Consider the following 23025-nt stretch of genomic DNA (forward strand, 5'->3'; position numbering starts at 1 on the left):
CCACCAGGCTCAAGACACACCACAGACTCCGTGGAAGAAAAGGGAGGGATTTATTCTCAAGCATCTAAGGATTTACAAACAAGGGCATTTTGTTTTAAAAAGGGACAGGGCAATACTAGCAGCCTGAGAAGGGGTCCAGCCCAGAGGGCTGGGCTAGGCCAAATCCCAGGCTCTTGCCCGCCCAGGTCTGCCCTCTGCCTGCTTCAGAGGGATGGCTGGTGACAAAGGGGAGATCTGGGGTGAGGTGGGGAGGTATGAGAGGCTCCCCCAGGGCTCCCATGTAACACTGAAGGGGTTGGGGGCGGGCAGACACATTCACAAAACGGAAAACCAAGTTAAATAAAAGTAAAACCAAGTAGCCAGCCTCAGGCCTATACTGGCCCTGGGATGAGCCAAGTGACCTCTGGCTACCTGCAGAGGCCCACATGGCTGGCCCTCAGGAGAAAGCATGGGGGCCAGGCCTGTCACCCCCCCCCGCCTTGTCCCCTCAATAAAGGGGACCAAAGGCAAGAGCAGGTAGCCCTCCCCACCCCCCCGGGGGCAGAGAGAAGATGACTTCTATTACTTTTTAAACATGCGGTAAGAGCCAATGCAACAGATGAGAAGATATGGCGACCCTAAGCCTATGCTGCTTCAGCTGCTCCAGCCAGGCTCCTCACCTTTGGTGTTGGTTGGGTTTTGTTTGTGGTTTTATGGTTATATTTTTTCTTTTTTTGTTTTGCAATTTTGTTTTTCTCATCCACTTGATTTGCATGCACCACCAACAAACATGAAACACGTCCCCTCCTGCTCCAGCTGCTGCTGCAGCAGCAGGTGACCTGGGTAGACACCTGGCCAGCTGCAGCTAGGCACAGTGGCACCATGGGGGTGACCACCTTTTGCTCCCACTCTCAGCCTGGTATCCCCCACCCCTATTGGAGCCTGTCACACGTTCCTGAACCCTCACATCCATTCCTTCAGTTCTCAATCCAACTCCTTCCTGTCCTCAATTCCTTCTGGCCTCCCGCTCCCACCACACCTCATGCCCACCTTCCCTGAAGGCCACCCTGTGTGTGGCAATGGCTCCTTGGACCTCCTCCACATGCCCTGAGGTCTTCAACTTGCCCCAAGCTGGGGTCAGTCTCCCCCCTAGGGCTGGCACCTGAGGCCCTGCAGCCGCAGTGCCCAGCCCAGCCCCCAGTGCCCATGGACGGTTGTGGGGGCCCCTTCACAAGCAGCTAAACATGACTTTGGTAAAAGTTTCTGAAGGTACCAACAAACCCCATGAGAACAAGCTCTCCTCAGCCACCCCCCCCAGTACAATAAAATACAATAAACTCCAGAAAAGACCCCCTGAGATCAAAAAGAGAGGGAGAGAGAGAGACCAGCCCCACCAGCTGTAGTCCCAGTGCCACAGCGCCATTCTGGAGGCCATGACTCATTGCCCCATGGAGACATTAAGCAGACCCAGGGGTCCCACCAGGGGGTGGTTGAGCGTAGCCTCATGCCAGGAGGATGGCAAAGGCAGGGAAGGTGACAAGGACAGAGGTAGGGGTGACAGAAGAAATAGGTGCATGGGGAGTGGTGAGGACAGCAGGCTAGGATCAGGGCTAGGGACTGGGAGGCTCTCTCCTGGCCCCTGGGGGATGCCCCAGCCCAGAGGTTACGGCTGAATAAATAGCGAGTCTGCTTGTGGCTTGCTGTCGTCCGTTCACAGTGTCTGTCGGGGGGACGCGCACAGCTGGCTGACCCCAGGGTGGGAAGGGCTGGGGCCTGGTGGGCCCATCTGTCCATGGCTGGTGGGCAGGGAGTCAGGGGTAGGTGGGTGCCCCCTATTTTCTGTCCTCAGCCTTCAGCAGCCGTCCAGGTCCCAGGTCTTTCCTGGCAAGCAGCTGGGTGGCCGGGTGGGAAGGGGGGCCTGTGGCCATGCCCCTGGCCCCTGTGGGGCTGGCCGCCACCACACAGCTACCTGAAGAAGGGCAGGTGGTGTTGGCTCAGGACTCCGCTAGTCCGCGGTGACTCGGTCTTCGCCATGACATCCTTGAACCAGGATGCCACGTCTACTGCAAGTGTCTCATAGCGCCTGATGAAGCTATGTTCCTGCAGGCCAAGGCAGCGGGTTAGGAGGAAGGGCCATCCCTCTGGGCCTCATGCTCAGGGCCTGGGGCTCCCCAAGGGATGGGGAAAGGGAAGGGCCTGGGGTACTCACAAGTAGCTTATTATACTTTGGTCTCTTCCTGTGATCTTTAGTAAGGCTGGAAAAGGAAGGAAGAGAGGAAAAGAGGTGAGAGCCTGTCAGGAGAAGCCCAACTATACCCATTTCAGCCCCGCAGTGAGCCCAAGGGTGGCAATGTCTATGGGGGAAGGAGCTGCTGACAGTTTCTGTACTATTGACAGCTGGGACCTGCCTAGTGGGCACTCTTAAGTCTCCTGGCCCTGGGAGGCTGACGTGGACCTCCTGTATATACAGCTCTGCCTGTTCTGGCTGGGCACTCACAACCTCTCGTGGCCACCTTGCCATGTACCCACAGGGCCAGCTTAGGCTGGGTCCAAACCCAACTCATGGGTCCCAGGGCACCAGCTCCAGTCTGTGGCCCCAGCTGGGAGCCCACCCAGAGTGCCCCTCAACCCAGGGGAGACCTCTAACTCTCTACTGTCCCAAGCAAGGGCTCTCTCGGCCTCCTGGTGAGGCAGGGGCTCTCACCAGTCTTTGACAAAGGACTGGAAGTCCCCTGAGAAGTCCATGTGACCGGGCAGGAGTGGGGGCTCTTCCTGAAGGACTTTGGTAAGGACCTCAAAGTCCGTCTTGCAGTTCTTGTAGGGAAACTGTCCCGTCGCTAGCTCCACCTGGGAGGGACACAGGCAGGGCTGAACCTGATAGGGCCAGGTTCCCACCATCCCCTGCCTCCCAAAGGCCTCACCACCAGTGTGAGGACAGCGTAGAGCCCCAACTCACCAGTGAGATGCCCAGGCTCCACACGTCAGCCCGGATATCATAGTCTGGCTTGGTAGGGTCTGGGGGGTCAATGCGCTCAGGCTACAGGGGGAGAAGGGGAGGCTGTACCTGGAGGCTGCCTAGCCTCCATCCCTGTCCCGCTGGGTCCCCACTCACCGCCATGTAGGCAGCGCAGCCTGCACTCCGAGTCTTGGCCTTGGAGTCCACCAGGCGCCCGCTGATGCCAAAGTCGCAGAGCTTGATCTGGCCCCGCTCATCCAGCAGGATATTGGAGGGTTTAACATCACGATGAATGACACCATGCTTCTCCTTCAGGTAGTACAGCGCCTTCACGATCTGCATTGTGCACAACAGGGTGCCCGTGATGGGGGGCCCTGCCTACCAGGCCACCAGCCCATGCCAGCCACTCACCGCCACAGTCATCTTGCCCAGGATCCGCTCGGGGATGGGGCCTTGCATCCGCTTCTTAAGCTTCTCAGCACATGTGCCCATGAGCTCCATGGCGATGAAGACATCAGTCTACGGGGAACACAGGTGGGGCATGGAGCATTTGCGGCTTCCTGCCCACCTCTGAGCAGCTCTGGACCCTAGGGCAGGGGTGGGAGGCACCCGGCAGGGCTGGCACTCACATTGGTGATGAAGGTCCCAAAGCACTGCACGATGTAGGGGCAGTCGTGGCTCTTGAGCACCACATCTAGGTCCATGAGGATTCGCTTGTTCTCCTCCTTGTTCCCTGAGCGCCGCATTTGCTGCCAGGCAGGGATGGGAGGGAGGGAGGGAGTCTCAGCACCGGCTGTGGCACTGGCCAGCCCAGGGTGAGGGCTGAGACTCACCTTGACTGCTATGATATGGCCTGTCTTCCGGAAGCGCATCTTCCACACCTGGCCACATGTGCCACTGCCCATTTCACCCAAGTTCTCCAGATCATTGATTTCTGCCTGGTAGCGCTGGGAGAAGAGCAAGGGTTGGAGGGACTCCAGGTCCTTGGCTGTGCCCCTGAGATGGGTACAGCTTGGCTATTTGCTCCCTACCCTGGGGGCACCGTGGGAAGAATTGTACCTGGCCCCCGATGGTCAGGTAGCCTGTCTGCTTCATGATCTCTTGCAGCTTCTGGTCAATCTCGATGCTGGGGGAACAGGGAGCAGGTGCTGGTGGAGGGGGGTCCTGAGCAACCTGAAGCCCCGTGTACCCCACACTGGGCTTCCCACATTTAACTGCCCCCAGTCCTCTGCTGGTCCCCCACTGGCTGCAGCTCACCTCTCCATGCTGCGGGGTGTGAACAGTGTTGCCGGGAGCCCCAGCATGTGGCGGGGACGGGCAGGTGTGGGGTGCTGGGGGGAGCTCTCCGAGGACGGTGAGCGGCTACCCCCATCGTTGGCCAGCGGGAGCTGCAGAGCTGGGGGTAGTGAGAGCCAGTGTTGGGGAGGAGTCAGTGCCAGGCTGGCCTCAGGTCCAGACCTGGCACTTGGGGAGGGGCTGGAACCCTCACCTTCCCCTCCCTGCTTTCCCTAGCTGCCAGAGGAGCTGTTGGGGTCTCCCACCCCACATCTGGGCTATCCTCAGGGTACCTTCTCTCACTCCTGACCTGGAAGGTGACTGAGTAGGGCTGGTGGGAGAGGGGTGGGCTGCAGTCTATGGTGACAGAGAAATGAGGCAGGGATGTGATGGTATCCCTTGGCCAGGCAGCCCCTGGCATGTTCCTTTCCTCCCTGCCTCTGCGTAGGTCTCATGCCAAGGCTGCAGCACCCTACTCTGGACCATGCAAGAATGGGGCACCTGCCAGGAGGATCAACCCGGGCTCTCACCCTGTTGGCAGCACTGAACTTGATCCCCCAAAAAGAGTGAGGTGGGACACCCTGGGGAGACAGTTGGCTTGGGACTCCAGCTGCCCTGCCCCCACATTTTGCTCTAGAGTCAGGGAGAACCCCCTCTGGTCAGTGGGCTGAACTAGAGCCTCTCCACTTGGCAGGTTGAGCTGAGGCCAAGGGGGGCGGGGGCAGAGGCAGGAACTCAGGCTGTGCCTATGTCCTCTGGGGAAAGACCTGGAGATACAGCCTCTACAGGTGCTGGCAGGACTGGGCTGGGATTGTGCTGGACCAGGCAGGGGCCAGGGATTGATTCTTCCCAGCAGCCTGCATGCGGACAGCTTGGGCATGCTACAGCAGGCAGGCAGGCAGCAGCAGACAGCAGACACCCTGGGATGGGCAGGTGGTATCAGGGGGCGGAAGGGAAAGAGACAGACAGACAAACAGGAGCCAAGATTCGGGGCCCAGCTGCCCAGAGGTGGCACTGCAGACACAGGCCAGAGAGGGGCCCAGGACAGGAGGCCAGGCTCATTGCAGGATTTGGAGTCTCCCTGGATAGGCTGGAAACAGGGTGAAGGGCCCTGGAGCCAACCCTCCCTTGACCCCTCGAATCCTAGAGGCCCTGACCCTGGAAGGACATTGGCTATAATCAGCTATTGAGGTGCCCCTTTCCCTAGGCTAGGCCTGGGGTCTGCTCTGTTCCTGTAGCCTCCTGGGGTGGCCCCTTCCCTCCCACCCTCCTTGTCCACCTTTCCTTTCCTGGGTCCCAGTGGCTCAGGCCAGTGACAAATGGGGACAATCTGTTCCAGCTGGCAATACCTGGGCCCTCTCCTTGCCCTGTGGGCCTAGGGCCTTGACCTCAGCCAGGAGAAAGGGCAGCCTTGGGGGTGGAAGAGGACACAGGGGCTGCCAGGAGCTAAGAAAGGGCTCTGGAGTCTGGGATTCCTGATGAGCCCAGAGGCGTACCCTCTTGCTGCCCTCCTCTGCTTGCTACATCACTGTGTCTCTGATCTACCCATGGCTCAAATCAGTCTGGATCCTTCCTGAGGCCCCTATGGCCCCCGCCCCTGGCCCCCAAGCCCTCTGCACCTGGACTCTCCAGACCCTGATCAGCTCTTATACCCCTGTGGGTTTCCTGCCCTGCCCTGCCAGTTCTCTGGGAGCAAGGGCCATACCCCATGGTGTTCTCATGGTCCCCTCCCTAGTACAGACTACCAGGCCCTCTGAGGGCTGCCCAGGGCTCAGGGAGGAGGTTGCCACCCATGAACAGTGGTGTAGTGGGGATATAAAGGGCACTCAGGTTGGGGAGAGGAAAGAAGATACACAAAGTCCTGAGAACAGAGGTTGCTGAAGTGGTGACAGGCCATACTGTACTCCAGGAAGACAGAGAGCAACAGGGTGAGAGAAAGAAAATGAATGAGAGGGAACAAGAGAGGGCTGGAGAGCAGGCACCTGCTGACACTGACAGGAGCCATGGATGTGTAGACTGCCAGCCCAGCACACATGCACACACTTGTGCAAACACACCTCCCAGGCATGGTACAGACCCCACACGCATGTAGCTGGGGACAGAGATACCCCCCTTGCCCATCTGACACAAACACACTCACACACACACGGGCAACCTAGCCACACATACACACAACTACCCTGGGCCAGACCCCAAGTCTCCCGCCACAATGCCTGCCAAGTCTGCTCCCAAAACTGCGCCCATGCTCAGGGACTGGGCTAGCTGTCTCTTCTTCCCTGCCTTGCCCACCTCCAAGGACACTTTGTTCGAACTCCACCTTTTCCAGAGGCTTCCTTGGATGAACTTCCTGGACAGACTTCCCTGTCAAGTTCCTCACCCTGCTAGAATGTTCTTATTGGAGGGGACTGTGCTCACTGTCCACAAGCAGTCTCCCCTTACCACACCCTCAACTCCTCAAGGAGAGCAGCGAGGTACACTGTGACACTGTTGTGTCCCTGGAGCTGCACAGGCCCACAACTGAGGCAGGGGGTGCTACGTGTTCATCCAATTGTTGAGATACATCAAACAGGCAGAGTCCACCCATCAGGTCCAACTTTCTTTTTCTTTCTTTCTCATCTATATACACACTAGCGACATGTTGCACACATATGCCCCCTTGAATGCTACAGACTCCTGTTCTGGAGGGGCCATTTCCTCTTCCAGAGAGTTCAAGCCTGAGCCCAAGAGGAAGGGGATGGGGAGGAAGTGAGAGGGCACAGAGGAGGCTGGGCTGGGCCCACGTTGCTTGAGTGGCGTGAAAGAGAGTGAGGGTGACAAGAGACACAGACACACACACAGAGCATGGTGGGGCGGGGGGGAGGACGGGTACAGGGATGGCATTCTGCGGCCAGGGCAGCGGTTAGGTCAATGGTGCAGATGTCCAAGCGGCGATGATAAAAAGGCTGGTACCTGCTCGTTGGGACGGGGCAGGAGCAGGGCTTAGAGTGATCACAATAACTGGATGGGGAAAAGGAAGAAAAAAAAAAAACACCACGATAAATCACAACAGAAACAACTGATTCATCCAAAAGAAAAGAAATCAAATCATAACAAGGAGAAGGGGGTAGGCACAAAGCACCACTGCAGAGAGGGGTAGGAACTGATAGAGATGGCAGGACGGAAGGGGAAGAGTGGGAGGTATGGGATGGAGCTGAAAGACACACACGCCTAGAGGGTGTTCCTGGGGGCCTGCCCGCTGTGGGCCTCACTCTGCATAGGTACAGCCACCCCCTAAGGCAGCCCGGGCCCCATACCCAGCCCTTTCTCATCCACACAGGGCTCAGCAGAGACCCTCCATGTCTGGCCCAGGTTTCCTGCTCCAGGCAGTGTCTGAAGCCAGCATCTCCAGCTCTGGGATTTCTCTGGACCCCAAGAGATACCCCAGGAACTGAGGAATTGGGCTAACCTAGGTCAGAAGAGGGCAGGATGGAGAATGAGGGGTGTCAGGCTGGATAACCAGGGATGACCCCAAGGGAGCTATATAAACTATTAGATTTCAAAGAGAGCATTTTGCTGGGTCAAGAGAGACAGAGAAAAGAACATGGGTGGCGGGTGTTCATGGTCTGGTGGGAAAATGATTCCCTCTGGCTGAGAGGATTTAGGGACAGGGTCCTGTGACACACAGCAAGTAGGCTATCTATGGTCATGGTGATCCCAGGCCAGGTGTGTGTCTGTGGGGGAGAGGTGTTCATCCAGGATGACAAGATATCAGGGAAACAGGCACTGAGATGGTAGGAACCACCAGAAAGGAGATTCATGTGGGCTGGGGTGGGGGTGGGGTTTAGAGGTTAGATATAGTCACACTGGCCTCAGGAGACCCCAGGCCAGGTGGGTGTTAAGAGGAATGATAACAGTCACTTGAGCCTAGGTAACAAAGTCACCCGTCTGGAGGTTGGATGTGTATTTCTAGAGAGACTAAACACAGTCACTGAGATGGCAGTATTGGCACTAGTCACAGGGGTTTGAGGGAGCCTGGTGCATGTGGGAGGGGATCTGCTGAGCCCAGTGACAATTTCATCCCAGAATCTGGAAAGGACCTTCAGACATGGTCATAGGGAGAGCAAATGAAAGAATCCTCAGTTAAGAAGAGCTGGGGAAGTATTATATGTGGTCAAGTGAGTTCAAGTGTCCTCAGACCAGGTGAGCCTGTGAGCAGATCACCTACTAAGTGACCGCTCCCAGGATGGGGGCGATGAGGGGCAGGATATTTTGGCTTCTTTTTTGAGACAGAGTCTCACTTTGTCACCCTCGGTAGAGTGCCCTGGTGTCACAGCTCACAGAAACCTCAAACTCTTGAGCTTAAGCGATTCTCTTGCCTCAACCTCCCAAGTAGCTGGGACTACAGGCGCCCAACTTAACGCCCGGCTATTTTTTTGTTATTGTCACTGCTGTTCAGCAGGCCCGGGCCGGGTCGAACCCGTCAGTGTATGTGGCCGGCGCTACGACCACTGAGCTTTGGGCGCCGAGCCGAGGGGCGGGATCTTGACATTAACTGAAAATGACAGGAAGGGAAACACCAGCTCCAAAGAGATGTCTGTGTTTGCGGGACCACCTAGATGTGGTCGCCGTCGTGTGTGCACCGTGCCCAGCTCGGTGCATGTGACAGAGCCTCCAAGGATCTCGGCCATGGGGGCGGACCATCGGGCTGGGGCCTCGCCTTGGCCCAGTAACTGGGCTCCCGGATCTCGAGGGTGTGAACCGTTCGGCCGGGGCTCGCAGGACCCATGCCCCCCAGGTCAATGACCCTATGCCCGAGAGCTGACAGCAGACAACCAGAGAGAACCTGGAGGAGGGAGCGCAAGCGCCCCGGAAGCGGAGGCGGGGACTGGGGGCGGGGCCTCCCGCGGCGCGCGCCCCGCCCCGCCCGCCCCCTCCCCCACGCCGCTGTGCTTACTGGGCTTGGGCCGCTGGGGGCTGATATCCAGGTTGAGGTCGATCCTCCGCCGCGCCTCGCGGTTCTCCTGCTTCAGCTTTGCTTCCAGGCGGGACAGCTTCTGCTCCAGGGAGGACGCCGCCATCTTCCCCGCCGCCACCGCGCACCGCCCGGCTGCCCGTCAGCCCGGCAGACAAACACCGCACTGCGCCTGCGCCGGAATGACCCCGCCGAGCCGCCGTCTCGCTCCGCATGGCGCATGTCCGCGGCGTGCATCCGCCCTTCCTCGCTTGCAAGTCTCCGCGCGTGCGTGCTTCGTCCCAGCCCGAGGGACGACGCCACCTAGAGCTTGCGGCGAGAAATGTGCAAGCCCTCACCACCCGCCCCCGTTGTGACGCACATGCGCGAATCCGCGAGCGCACAAGAGAGCGGCGCGCGAAGAGACCCGCCGTTGTTTTCAGAGAGCTGTGGGCGGGGAAACCCACTCGCTTGTAGATAGGGAGGCAAGGCCGCGCGTGTGGCTTCTGTGGTCTTTCTTTTTCTCTGCATCCATCACCTGTGGTCCCCGCCGCAGTGCTGCTTTAGCCTGCTCCTCGCTCTTTCCTGTTAGGTGTTCTCTGATACCCATGCCCTCAGTACCGGTGCTTGGTTAAGATCCATGTTGGTGCTTAATTGCTGCCTGGCCTTCCGATCCGTGAGGAGCCCCGTCTGTTTCAGATAGTCCGAGCAAGCTCAGGGTTGGTGGAGGCCAGGCAGGAGGAAAGGACCCTAGGAGCCAAGGAGCATGACCCTTGACCTCAGCAGTGGGGCCAAAGTCAAGGCCAGACCTTCTTGGAACCTCAAGACGTCGCCCCCCTTATCTGTCCTTCCCGCAGGATGTCAGCCCAGCCCCTGGACGCTCAGAATTCCTATCTGTAGATGGGCCCTGGGTTTGGGCACCTTTGCCCAGTGTCTGCGCATCCTAAATCACTCCTTTAAGTGTTTTGAAAGGTGCTGGGGGAAAATGTCCCCATCTGGAACACCCGGTGCCTGTGCTCTTAGGTGCCAGGAGTCTCCAATTTTGCAGGGACATCTGGGAGGTTGCCAAGCCTAGATGGTCAGGGTCAAGCCGGCTGTGTCAAGTGTCCTGCCAGCTTTCAGTCCAACGAGGGAACACTTTGGTGGGTGAGTGTTGAAGGCTTGTGGGCAGAGCAGACACAAAAGTTAGAGATAAGAGGCTAAAAAGGGATTTTCAGATAATGTCTGTAACAGAAATAAGGGTCTGGGGCGGTGCCTGTGGCTCAGTGAGTAGGGAGCCGGCCCCATATGCCGAGGGTGGCGGGTTCGGACCCAGCCCCGGCCAAACTGCAACAGAAAAATAGGCGGGCATTGTGGCGCGCGCCTGTAGTCCCAGCTGCTCGGGAGGCTGAGGCAAGAGAATCGAGTAAGCCCAAGAGTTAGAGGTTGCTGTGAGCCATGCGACACCACGGCACTGTACCCGACGGCGGTACAGCGAGACTCTTGTCTCTACAAAAAAAAAAAAAAAAGAAATAAGGGTCTGAAAAAGGGCAAAATGTTTTACAAGTTGTCTATAAAACCTCTCACTATTTTTGAAGAATTAAAACCTGCCTTCCTATCTGGGGTTAGTAATCAGAGAGGCAGAGAAACCACAGGAGATGGCTCGACGGAATTATCCAGAAAAAGAGCAAGATCACTGAAGATGCTATAAACAGCCGTAACCCTTTAAATATTTCTGGGGGCGGTGCCTGTGGCTCAGTGAGTAGGGCACAGGCCCCACATACCAGAGGTGTTGGGTTCAAACCGGGCCCTGGCCAAACCACAAGAAAAAATAGCCAGGCGTTGTGGGGGGCATCTGTGATCCCAGCTACTCAGGGGGGAATCTCCTAAGCCCAGGAGTTGGAGGTTGCTGTGAGCTGTGACGCCAAAAAAGAAAAAAAAAAACTTAAAAAAAATCCCATATTTTTGCTTGGTGTTGGGGGGACAACGGTTCTTTAAGATGAGAGTATGCTATCATTCGTATTTGCCAGCAAGTGAATAAAATTCTGTTTCCTTTTCCTCAAACAAAAAAAGGTGGAGGGGGGAGGTTAAGGAAAAGGGAGTCTCCAGACAAAAGTTAGGCAGATGTCACACCACTGAATTTCTCCTTGGGACTAGCTATCTTCCCTTCCAGGCTGCCTTATGTGCCTCTGCCCTCAGGACAAGAGACTCACATCCTTGATTCTGGCACATGAGTGTCACTTGGCTCCATTAAATAGGTTTAGACAATGACAAGAGTGTAAGAGAACAAAATTAGAGTTCTTTTTTTTTTTTGGTTGCAGTTTTTGGCCCGGGCTGCGTTTGAACCCAGCACCTCCGGCATATGGGGGGCAGGCGCCCTACTCGTTGAGCCACAGGCATCGCCCAGAATTAGAGTTCTTATAATTAGTATTATTTATTAATCCATGGATGGAACATTCAAAAGACAAAATACCTAGCCTCTGCTGCAAGTGTTCTTCATCTCGAATCTGCCAACCTTAGGAAGTACATGAATAGCTCTCTGGGGGAAATCTGTCAACTACCCAAAGTTGTTTACACAGTTTTGTGCGTATGTACATTTTACTGAGGAAGGAGGCACCCAGCTTTCATTGATTTCTTAAAGGGTGTAGGATCTATAAAGGGGTCAGAAGCTAGACATTCAGATACCTATTCTTTAAACCAGCATTTCCCAACATGCTGTCGTCATAAAACCGCCTGCATCAGAATTATCTAGGATGCTTAAGTTTGAGCAGGTTTGGGGCCCCCACCCAATCTCTTGAGTTGCTCTTTTGAGGGTGGGCCTGGGATATTTTGTTTTGTACTAACTCCGCTATTGTGTTTTTGTTTTGATTTGAATTGGATTTAAAAATTTTTTTCTTAGCCATTGATTTTGGTACATAACCAAATTGAGTAGTATTGTTCCAAGTATACAAGTCCATAGCAAACAACTTATAAATAAAGAATTAGAATCAAAATTGGAGTTGGAGGGTTGGTCCCTTATGTCCGTGTCCCTTCCTGGGGAAAGAATCCCAGATGTAAGCTGCTTTGTTGGGTTGGGGAAGGACTGGAAATCCCACTGGGATGTGCCCCCACCTCTGTATGTGGCATTAATTGAGCTGGATTATCCAGTTCTGGTCTAGGGATGGCCAGCCAGTGACAGACAAGGTGTGGTTTTGGTCTGAGAACTGCATGACTGAGTTAATCCCTCCACATGGGCTTCTACACTGAATTCACAACCTCATGACTCTCCCTAGACAAACCAGTCCTAGATCTTGCCTGGGCCCCACAAGGCTGACACTAGTCTGCCCCTCTTCTCCTGGCCTGCGCCCACATGGCCACTTCCCTTGATAGACAATGGTAGAGATTCCTTCAAAGAGGCATCCTTGGGGTCTGACCTCAACCCGCTGTACCCACCCTGGCTCATTCCTCCTCCATCTTCTCTCGTACTTCTGTTGGGAGGCCCTCATAAAGGGCGTCTTCCACCAGAAGCCCTGCCTTCTTCAGCGCCCCACAGTTGCCCAGTTCTTCTGGCAGCACCTCTAACCGGTTGCCCTTGAGCTCCAAGCAGATGAGGGCCCTGAGGGCTCCCACTTGGGACGAGAGCTGCCTAAGGTGGTTGTAGCCCAAAAGCAACGTCCGCAGCTTCCTGCAGAAAAAGAGCTCATCTGGCAGGCCCTCAATGGCATTGTAGGACAGAGCCAGGTGCTGTAGGTTCTGGAGGAGACCCACCTCAGGCGGCAAGGAGTGCAGCCCATTGTGGGACACATCCAGCAGACGGAGGCCAGAGCACAGGCCCAGCTGTGTAGGCAGGGTCTCGAGCTTGTTGTGACTTAGGTAGAGCTGCTCCAGGCCCCTGAGCTTCCGCACGTGCTCGGGGACATAGGCAATCTGATTGTGCCACAGCCTCAGTGTGACCAGCTTTCGGCAGTGCTGGAAGCTGAGGATCTCTTCAATGGACCGCAGGTGGTTGTCCTTGAGGTCAAGCTCTTGCAGTGCCCCGAGGCTGAAGACAGCGTGGGGAATACGCTCCAGCCCGCAGGCCACCAGCTCCAGCTCCCGCAACATCACCAGCTTCTTCAGACTGTTAAGGGCCAGCAGCCGGGCCCCATCATTGTGCAGGCTGAGCCTCTGCAGGTGTCCGGCCACGTCAGTCACACTGGCTGGTACCTTCCCTGCGTTACTCCGCAGAGACAACACCTTGAGCTGCTTCAGCTCCCGTAGGCTCTCAAGGGTGGCTGCCCTAGCCAGTTCTGGGGTGAAGAGCCCCTCCAGGTGCAGCTCCTCCAAGCCACGCAGTCCAAACACCCAGAGCGGCACCTCACGGAGCTCCTCACACTTGATGCGGATCACCTTCAGGCGGTCCCGAAGGAAGATCTGCAAGGAGAAGGGCAGCCTGGCAGGCGAGTGTAGCAAACTGAGCTCTTGCAGCTGTACCAGCTGTGAGAGCCCTGGAGGAAAGGTGATATCACAGATGGCCTCCAGCCGCAGCGCCTCCACCTCACTGAGCTCGAAGACAGTGTCTGGCAGCCCAGGGAGCATGCAGAGGGCCAGCTCTAGCCGGCCATGTGCATTACGCTGCAGCTTCTGCCGGAGCTTCTCAGGCGTCCACTCATGGTTGAGGTTGAGCTGCTTCAGACGGCTTTCACTGACCTCAGAGAGGAAGACAGCAAAGCGCTTGGAGTAGAGTGAGTCATACTGGTCGATGAGGTGCAGCATGAAGGCGAAGTCATTCTTGACATCAGGAATATCCCCCATGCCAGTCTCCTCCCGCACAGAACGGAAAGAATACTCTTTGAGGGGCCTGTGGAAGAGCCAGTAGAGCGTGTATAGGCAAGTAAGCCCATAGACACACACAAAAGAGATGTAACAGAAAGCCAGCTTGGAGAAAAGGTGGGCCTTGGTGTGGTTGCAGCAGAAGCTGGCATAGCCCGTGACTTCAGAGGTCTCCACCCTGCAGGCTACCAGGAAGCTGATCTTTTCCACATAGATCAGATTATAGACCAAGATGGCCAAAAACTTGCCCACTTTGAGCACTGTCTGCCGGATATACATTGTATAAAGGATGTCCCCTTCTTCTACATGCACACGAAACTTCTTGACTTTCTCAAACAAGGCTTTGGCCTGTTCACCCTCCTTCTTGTCAAGCAGGGTGACAACTGGTGGCTCAGTCACTACCTTCTCTGATTCTACCAGCACCTTCTCCTTCTCCCCCTCTCCTGTTTTCTCCAGCCCCACCCCTGCCGTGGCCACTATGATTGTTGTGGCCCGTCCAGCAGCTGAGCCCTTCTGGTTCTCCCCAGAGACCTCAGACAGGGCCCGTGTGGTCCATGGTGAATCGAAACACTTGCCTAGGATGGAGATGAAGTGTTCAATCTTGGAGCTGGTGCCAGGGAACTTGAACCAGAAGCTGGTGCAGACCATGAAGATAAGTGTGTGAATGACCACGAGGTAGGGGAAGTACTTGGCATACCAGTGGAGGGCAGTCTCATAGCAGAGCTGGTTAATGAAGCTGTACTGCTGTAGGTCCAGGTTGTTCTTGAGGCCACGCACCTCCCGGAGGGCCCCCATTTGCTCAGAGACCTCCTGCGGCAACAGTTGCTGGCAGGGGGCCTCTGATAAGTTCTCCTGGGGCTCATGACTGGGCAGACAGATGATCTTGTCCTGTGTCACCTGTGGGGATGGGAGAGATAGCAAAAGAGAGTGACAGGCCCAACGGAGGCCTGGAGAGTTAGGGAGGGTGGGTAGAAACAGGCTGAAGAGGAGAAACCCTAATCCCTGACTGTCACCAGCCAGCCGTGACTTTAGAAGAGTTGCTAAACCTCTGAGCATTGGTCTTTGTCTGAAAAAAAAAAAAAGGAACTGTGATGAATTGTGTCTCCCCAAAGCATTTTTTTTTGTTTTTGAGACAGAGTCTCACTATGTCACCCTTGGTAGAGTGCCATGGCATCACAGCTCACAGCAACCTCAAATTCTTGAGCTTAAGCAATTCTCTTGCCTCAGCCTCCCAACACTACAGGCGCCTGCCACAATGCCCGGCTATTTTGTTTTGTTGTCATTGTTTAGCAGGCTGGGGCCAGGTTCAAACCCACCAGCCTTGGTGCATGTGGCTGGTGCCATAACCACTGTGCTATGGGTGCTGAGCCCAAAACATTTTTTTTTTTTGAGACAGAGTTTTAGTTTGTTGCCCTTGGTAGAGTGCTGTGGCGTCACAGCTCATAGCAACCTCAAATTCTTGGGCTTAAGCCATTCTCTTGCCTCAACCTCCTAAGTAGCCAGGACTACATGCGCCTGCCACAACACCAGGCTATTTTTCTTTTTCTTTTTTTTTTTTTAGAGATAAGAGTTTCACTGTGTCGCCCTCGGTACAATGTCATGGCATCACAGCTCATAGCAAACTCCAACTCCTGGGCTTAGGCCATTCTCTTGCCTCAGCCTCCTGAGTAGCTGGGACTACAGGTGCCCGCCAGAATGCCCGGCTATTTTTTATTGCAGTTTGGCCAGGGCCAGGTTTGAACCTGCCACCCTTGGTATATGGGGCCAGCAACCTACTCACTGAGCCACAGACGCTGCCCCGGCTATTTTTTAGAGACAGGGTCTCGCTCTTGCTCAGGCCTGTTGCAAACTCATGAGCTCAGGCAACCTACTCACTTCAGCCTCCCAAGTACTGGAATTACAGGTGTGAGCCACTGCGCCCAGCCCACCTCAAACATATGGACATCCCAATTCCCAATTCTTGTGAATGTAGCCTTTTTAGAAATAGGGTCATCGCAGAGGTAGTCACGTTAAGACTACGCCATTAGGGTAGGCCCAATATGGCTCTGTCCTTATAGGAAGGGGACACTGCCAGGTATGGTGGCTCTATCCTGTAGTCCCAGCTACTTGGAGGCTGAGGCAGGAAGTTCAACACCAGCCTGGGCAACATAGCAAGACACCATCCATTAAAAAGGTTGGGGGGCTTAAACACAGAGATGACAGACCCACAGGGAAGATTATGTGAAGATACATGGAAAAGAATGCCACCTACAAGCCAAGCAATGCTTGAGGCTACCAGAATCGCAGTAACTAACACCTTGATCTCAGACTTCTGGACTGCAGAACTGGGAGACGATAAATTTCTGGTGTTAAGCCACAGTCTGAGTTCCTTTGTTACAGCAGCAAATGCACATGGTAACTACAGTCCTTTCTAGATTCCAGGGAGAAAGCTGTGTAGGATGAAAGTATGGAACACCAGAGCAGCGCAGAGGACGGTGTTGGGGCTGCAGATGGAGGTGGGAGAAGGTAAGGGGTCAGAATCAGGGCTCTTGCTTTGCCTTTCTTTCTTTTCTTTCTTGGGTGATGGGAAGGCTTCTGGACTTCCCCAGGGCTAGCCGCGCTCTTTTCTCGCCTGGTCCCATTTCTAGCCCCGACGGTAAGACCACACCCACACGGCCCCGGCCCCGATGGCTCCGCCCCTCACCTGGAGGGTGCAGCCGAAGACCCCAATCATGAGCATGGCCACGGTGAGGTACTCGGCCAGCACGTCCCACCAAGGTTTGAGCACCTTGAACGCGGGCTGCTGTTCCGTGAACTGTTTGAACTCGGCCACCGGGATCATCCTGCCTGTAGGAAGAAGGCGGGATGCACAGAGACCGTCAGGAAGGGGCGCAGGATGGTGGGTCCCAGAGGGAGCCTGCCGTAACACAGATGCTTCCAATCCGCGTGGCACTGCCACAGCTTGGTAGGTCCCGAAGGTGCATGCCCCCACCTCCCTCTTATCCTGGCCTCGTTTCCCCACCACCAGACATTATCTCCTTTCCAGAGCCAAGTGGCCACCACTTTTCCCAGCCACCCCTTCCCCCAGTCCCCTGCACCCCAGATCTGATTCTGTTTGCCCTCTCAGAGCTCAGAAGGGGCAGTCCCTGGGCCGCTGTCCTCCAGCCTCCCTGTGAAAACTGCCCTGACTCCAGCTCTCACCCCACCAGACTTCAGAGTGGCCCAAGGATCAGGACTTCCGGGGCATAGGGCCCCCACCCCCTTCAGGGGCACCACCTCCAAACTTGGACTGGAAAAGCCGGCTAGAGCCTGGCTCTGGTTACCACAGCCTCAGGGGCAGGGAGTGGCCATGCTGAAGACTAGTCAGCCCTGGGGGGCGGGGGCAGATGGCCAGGACACCTGAGTTTCTGAAGGTGCTAAAGCCCAGAATCAGAATCAGAAGTAGAAGCCAGAGATCTGGGCTCCAAGGTGGTTTTCTGAGAGGTACAAAATCTACAAATGAAAAGCTATTGCAGTGACCACTAACACTGGGACTGGGCTGGGTTGGGCTGCCAACCTCCTAGCTGGCTAGCCACTCTGTCTGTTCCTGGGTTTCCTTTTAGACCAAGTTATCATTATTGCAGATACAGATGGGCCAGGCACAAGTCACACAGAGGTGTGGGACACTCTCCCCAGTAGGCACCATGTTCCCCAGGATGGAGGGGAGGAGAGGGTCGGGCCTCTGGGCTGGCCCGTGCCTGCAGCATTCTCAACCCCCCTCCCCCCCAAATCTATATTTCCTATCTTTTTTTTTTTTTTTTTCTTTTAGATACAGGGTCTTGGCTCTGTCACCCAAGCTGGAGCACAGTGATGTGATCATAACTCACTTGGGCTCAAGAGATCCTCCTGCCTCTTGGCCTCTTGAGTAGCTGGGACTACAGGTATCCACCACCACACCTGGCTAATTAAAAAATTTTTTTGTAGTAGAGATAGGGTCTTACTATGTTGCTGAGGGTGGTCTCCAACTCCTGGCCTCAAGTGATCTGCCTATCTCAGCCTTCCTCAACCTGGTATGAACCACTAAGCTTGGCCGTTCCCTGACTTCTTATTCAAATCCCTGGGAGCCTTCTGTCCTCACCCAGATAACCTGTAACTGGGCACAAGGTGGGCCAGGAAGGGAGGCATCTGGGCCACCAGCCTGTTCTCTCCCATCTCCCCAGGAAGGCCTAGGGAAATCCTGGCCCCCGACCCATACCTTTGCCAAATGCTCTGATACTTCCATGCCTACAATTTCTGTCTCTATGCCCCCCAAAGGCTTTGGGGTGACTCTTTGGGGTGAGGACATGGTAGAACTGGGGTTAGTGATACAAGATTCAGGCCTTGCCTACCAGGCTTAGAGCCCAGCTGTCTGAATCGACTCTACCCCTTAATCTCCTCAGAGGCTCCCACCTCAGCCTGGGGGACCTGTAGTCAAGGGAGCAGGCACAAACATGCCCACATAGGGACTCCACATGCAAGCCTGTAATTCCATGGGTTCCTTGACTCAGGCCATGACTCATCCAGAACCAGATACATGCAAGAGGGTACCCAGAGCACAGGATCCCTCATGCAATGGCCCAGCCTCAGTCACCAGTATCTTATCTGGGAGAAACAGAACCAAGGCAGCACAACAATCCCTAGAGAACAAATATGTACATTGCAGCCACCAGCAGGGACATTTGGGGTAATTTGGGGGGGGGGGTGCCCATTTTATTTTATTTTTCATATTGCTATAAGGGCACATATGATTAGATTACACTGTTTGCATTTGTTAGGCAAAGTCTGAATTGTAGTTAAGTCCATCACCCAGGAGGTGTGCCAGGTACCGATGCATTGTACCTGTTAGTTGGGAACTTACTGAGCCCCCTCCCCACTTCTTGAACTGAATTAATTGTGGTTTTCTCTCTTGTGGACCTGTAATTATTCATCTATTAGTTTCAAATTATTGAGTACGTGAGATGTCTGCTGTTCAATTCTTGAGATACTTTACTAAGGAGAATGTTCTCCAACTCTATCCAGGTAAATACAAAAGATGTGAAGTTTCCATCTTTTTACAGCTGAATAGGAGTCCATAGCATACATACACCACAGTTTATCAATCCATTCATGGTTGATGGGCACTTGAGTTAATTCCACATCTTGGTTATTGTGAATTGAGCTGTTATAAACATTTGAGTGCAATGCACATTCTATTTTTGTAGAGACAGGGGTACCTCTGTTGCCTAGGCTGGTGTCAAACTCTTGGCCTCAAGGGATCCTCCAGCCTCAGCCTTCTAAAGTCCTGGCATTACTGGAATGAGCCACTGTGCCTGGCTAGAGTGTGCACAATGTCCAAACACACTGAGCTCAGGGAAGACCCAGAGCCAGAGGGTAGTACTGTCTTCTCAGCTCTCAGTTGCTTTACCTAACTGGAGGCTGGGGCAGAAATGCCACACACAGGTAGGGGCCAACTTCCTGTGCTTGCCACCCTGGTGTAAGCTCTGCCACTTGCCTTCAGGAGTACACAATCACAGACAAGAAGATAGAAAACACACAGGGCCCATGAGATGGCCCAGAAGCTTCCACAAAACAAGGTGTATACAGACACAAAGTCGGGCGCAGACGTGGGGGTTATCATTATCTGTCTGCATGACTCAAATGTGATCGTCACAAACCTGCTATTAAATTTCCATAGATACAAGGCTCCCCCCCTTTTTTTTTGTCTGAGCAGAACTGGAAGGAAGGCTCAGGAAGAGGGGCTTGTAAAATTGGGGGACGGACAGGGAAAAACAACAATGGGAACCACACTCAACTTACAACAACAGATGCTCTCACTGCCTCATTTCCCCCCCTACTCTGGGAGTGTTGATGTCAGGGATTTTTGTTTTCCAGAGTCAAAGAAGAGATATAACTTGCTTAAGGTCTCACACTTAAAAGTGACATTTGAGGCTCAGCACCTGTAGCTCAAGTGGCTAGGGTGCCAGCCACATACACTGGAGGTGGTGGGTTTGAGCCTAGCCTGCCAAACAGCAATGACAACTACAGCCAAAAAATAGCCGGGCACTGAGGCAGGCACCTGTAGTCCCAGCTACTTGGGAGGCGGAGGCAGGAGAATCGCTTAAGTCCAAAAGAGTTTGAGGTTGCTGTGAGCTGGGATGCCACAGCATTCTACAGAGGGCAACATAGTGAGACTCTGTCTCAAAAAAAAAAGTGACATTTGAAGCCTGGCTGCTCTGACCCCCCCAAATCCACTTTGTTCCACCATGGGAGAGAATTTCTCACTGAGAGACCTGAGAGCAGAGTGGGTACAGTGGCTCTCCCTGTAATTCCAGCACTCTGGGAGGTTGAGGAAGGATCACTTGAAGCCACGAGTTCCAGACCAGCCTGGGCAACATACCAAGACACTGGCTCTAACAAAAGTAAAAACAAATTCCTCCTTTGAATGTCATGAAAAAAAAAATTAGCTGGGCGTGGTGGTGCACACCTGTAGTCCCAGCTGTTCCAGAGGCTGAGGTGGGAGGATCCCTTGAGCCCAGAAATTCAAGGCTGCAGTGAGGTATGATGACACTACTGTACTCCAGCCTGGGGGACAGAGGAAGAGGTTGTCTCAAGAAGAAAAACATGGGCTTGGCGCCTGTGACTCAAGCGGCTAAGGTGCCAGCCACATACACCTGAGCTGGTGGGTTCGAATACAGCCCTGGCCCGCCAAACAACAATGATGGCTGCAACCAAAAAATAGTTGGGCGTTGTGGTGGGCGCCTGTAGTCCCAGCTACTTGGGAGGAGGAGGCAGGATAAATCACTTGAGTCCAGGAGTTGGAGGTTGCTGTGAGCTGTGATGCCACGGCACTCTACCCAGGGCAACAGCTCGAGGCTCTGTCTAAAAAGATAAAAAAACAAGTCCGGGCATGGTGGCTCATGGCTGTAATCCCAGCACTCTAGGAGGCCGTGGCAGGCGAATTGCCTGAGCTCATGAGTTTGAGACCACCCTGAGCTAGAATGAGCCCCTGTCCCTAAAAATAGCTGGGTGTTGTGGTAGCCGCCTGTAATCTCAGCTACTTGGGAGGCTGAGGCAAGAGAATCGCTTGAGCTCAGGAGTCTGAGGTTGCTGTGAGCTATGATGTCACAGCACTCTACTGAGGGCAACAAAGTGAGACTCTGTCTCCCCCATGCCTCTACTCCCCCCACCCCCCCCAAAAAGGGAAAAGAACCTGAGAGTGGTGATGTTTTCAGCAGGCCAAACTAGGAGGTCTTCTACCTATGACCACATGGCCCCCACCCCCCTCAAGTCAAAAGTATGGTGGAGGACTTTGTGCTGCCTAGTGGTACTGGGTGGTAGTGGTGGTGAGTGCTCCTGGCTGCCCAACCTCCTTCCCACCCACAGCCCAAGCTAAGAAGCAAGGAAGAAAGAACCAGGACTTTCAGCCCTGAGAGGGGCCTTGGAGAACAAAGTCCAACCTCTGTCTTTTACTCAGGGGGAAACTGACGTCTAGGGTGGCAGAGGGATCACTGCTTTTTAGTAGCTGTGGTCAGGTGGCCCCAGGCCTGTGGACTCCCAGCCTAGTATTCTTCCAAGCTACTACTGGCAGCAGATTTAAAAGTCTGGGGAGTTCAAGAGCTCCAGAGGACTCCAAATGGTCAGGCACTGGGGCTTTGAAGGGGCTCTCAGGAATGAGTTTTCAATGTCTTAGCAGAGGCCAAGGGGGAGAGAAAGTTGTCAGACCTCTCTGCCCACCAAGGTCGACACCAGCCTATTGATCTTCACTTTGTTAAGGTGGCCAAGATCCTTCCTCTCCGCTGTTCCTCCCCAACCCCCAGGCTCTCAGGCACCGGTGGGACTGGGTGGGCCTCCCTTTGCCTGAGCTCTCCACCCCTCATCCCAGCTACAGCTGCGCCCAGGACGGCTGGCCCAGGCCCCAGCGCCCGCGCACCTGGGCCGGGTTCTCTCCTCGTCAGTACCCGGCTCCAAGCCCGACCCCCACCTCGCCACCCCGGTGCTGCCGTCCTGCGGAGCGGACAGTCAATTAACTTACCGCTCCAGGACGCACGCTGGGCCCAACAACTCCTGATCCTTTGGAGCCGGGCGGCCAGGACTCCCGCAGAGTTCCCAGGCGGGCGGGCAGACGAGGGTGAGTCAGGGCGGGCGGAACAGGAGCCTGGAGAGCCGTCCTGTCCTGCCCCGCCCCCTGCCCCCTCCCACCATGGTCGCCCGCCTGGCTCCAGGGGATGTCAAGTCCGATCCCACTCCTGGAGCCCAGCGATAAGGGTCCGGGGAGGGGAGTAACCCTAATCCGGCTCTGGGTCATAGACCTCTGCAGTCTGGCTGGATCTTGGTGGCCCTGGGGAAGTTGAGTGAGCTGGAGGCCCTGGGCTCCCAAAGCTATCCTGTAGCCACCCTTCTGGAAGCAAGGCCGCAGTATTCCTTGCCAGTAAGGTGTGGAAAGGACTCTTCTAACCTCCCCAAAGCTCAGCCACCTGGCCTCAAAGTCCAACCAAGGCACAAGTGACCAGTCTTCAGGTGACCTGGGTGGGGGAAGGAGGCAGAAGAAAGGAGACAACCTGGCTGAGGGCATTCCTCTGTCCATGCCCAGCCCTGTAGCCTGTCCTCAAAGACAGCATGCAGGCTCAGCACCTGTAGCTCAAGCGGCTAAGGCGCCAGCCACATATACCAGAACTGGCAGGTTCGAATCCAGCCTGGGCCCGCCAAACAACAATGACCACTACAACCAAAAAATAGCTGGGTGTTGTGGCGGGCGCCTGTAGTCCCAGCTACTTGGGAGGCTGAGGCAAGAGAATCCCTTAAGGGCGGCACCTGTGGCTCAAGGAGTAGGGCGCTGGTCCCATATGCCAGAGGTGGCGGGTTCAAACCCAGCCCCGGCCAAAAATCACAAAAAAAAAAAAAAAAAGAGAATCCCTTAAAACCCACAAGGGCAACAGCTTGAGGCTCTGTCTCAAAACAAACAAACAAACAAAAAAAGACAGCAGGCAAGCTGCTTCCAGGTCTTGGGGTTCACAAGATCTGGAGGGCTTTGGGAGCTGGAGATAAAGTTCTCAACAGGAAGACTCTGTTTCCCTTCTCCACCCTGACCTCTCCACCAATGGAACCCTGAGCCTACTATTAGAGATGCAAATGTGTGGTC

At 55.0% G+C, this 23025-nt stretch overlaps 2 protein-coding genes across 5 annotated transcripts; both read right to left on the minus strand.

Moving 5' to 3' along the window:
• Positions 1–22: 22 nt before the first annotated feature.
• On the minus strand, positions 23–9421 carry MAP2K7 (mitogen-activated protein kinase kinase 7). 2 transcript variants are annotated; one of them, XM_053584143.1, is made up of 12 exons: positions 9144–9421; positions 7160–7207; positions 4193–4331; positions 3995–4061; positions 3769–3882; positions 3565–3684; positions 3347–3454; positions 3092–3271; positions 2936–3016; positions 2684–2826; positions 2189–2234; positions 23–2079 (listed from the first exon to the last, which is right to left on the minus strand). In XM_053584143.1, the coding sequence occupies exons 1-12, from the start codon at positions 9265–9267 to the stop codon at positions 1945–1947; spliced, it is 1305 nt and encodes a 434-aa protein (XP_053440118.1). In that variant the 5' UTR covers positions 9268–9421; the 3' UTR covers positions 23–1944. The 2 variants fall into 2 exon arrangements, with proteins under 2 accessions (XP_053440118.1, XP_053440119.1); XM_053584144.1 differs by lacking the exon at positions 7160–7207 and having other exon boundaries at positions 24–2079; positions 9144–9379.
• Positions 9422–11534: 2113 nt separating this feature from the next.
• On the minus strand, positions 11535–22551 carry LRRC8E (leucine rich repeat containing 8 VRAC subunit E). 3 transcript variants are annotated; one of them, XM_053584142.1, is made up of 3 exons: positions 21919–22551; positions 16594–16736; positions 11535–14807 (listed from the first exon to the last, which is right to left on the minus strand). In XM_053584142.1, exons 2-3 carry the CDS (start codon positions 16729–16731, stop codon positions 12558–12560), a joined length of 2388 nt encoding a protein of 795 aa, XP_053440117.1. In that variant the 5' UTR covers positions 16732–16736; positions 21919–22551; the 3' UTR covers positions 11535–12557. The 3 variants fall into 3 exon arrangements, with proteins under 3 accessions (XP_053440117.1, XP_053440115.1, XP_053440116.1); XM_053584140.1 differs by lacking the exon at positions 21919–22551 and adding an exon at positions 20371–21289; XM_053584141.1 differs by lacking the exon at positions 21919–22551 and having other exon boundaries at positions 11535–16393; positions 16594–16732.
• Positions 22552–23025: the final 474 nt, after the last annotated feature.

The sequence above is a fragment of the Nycticebus coucang genome, chromosome 3 (genome assembly GCF_027406575.1).
Source record: "Nycticebus coucang isolate mNycCou1 chromosome 3, mNycCou1.pri, whole genome shotgun sequence".
Classification (NCBI taxonomy): Eukaryota; Metazoa; Chordata; class Mammalia; order Primates; family Lorisidae; genus Nycticebus; species Nycticebus coucang.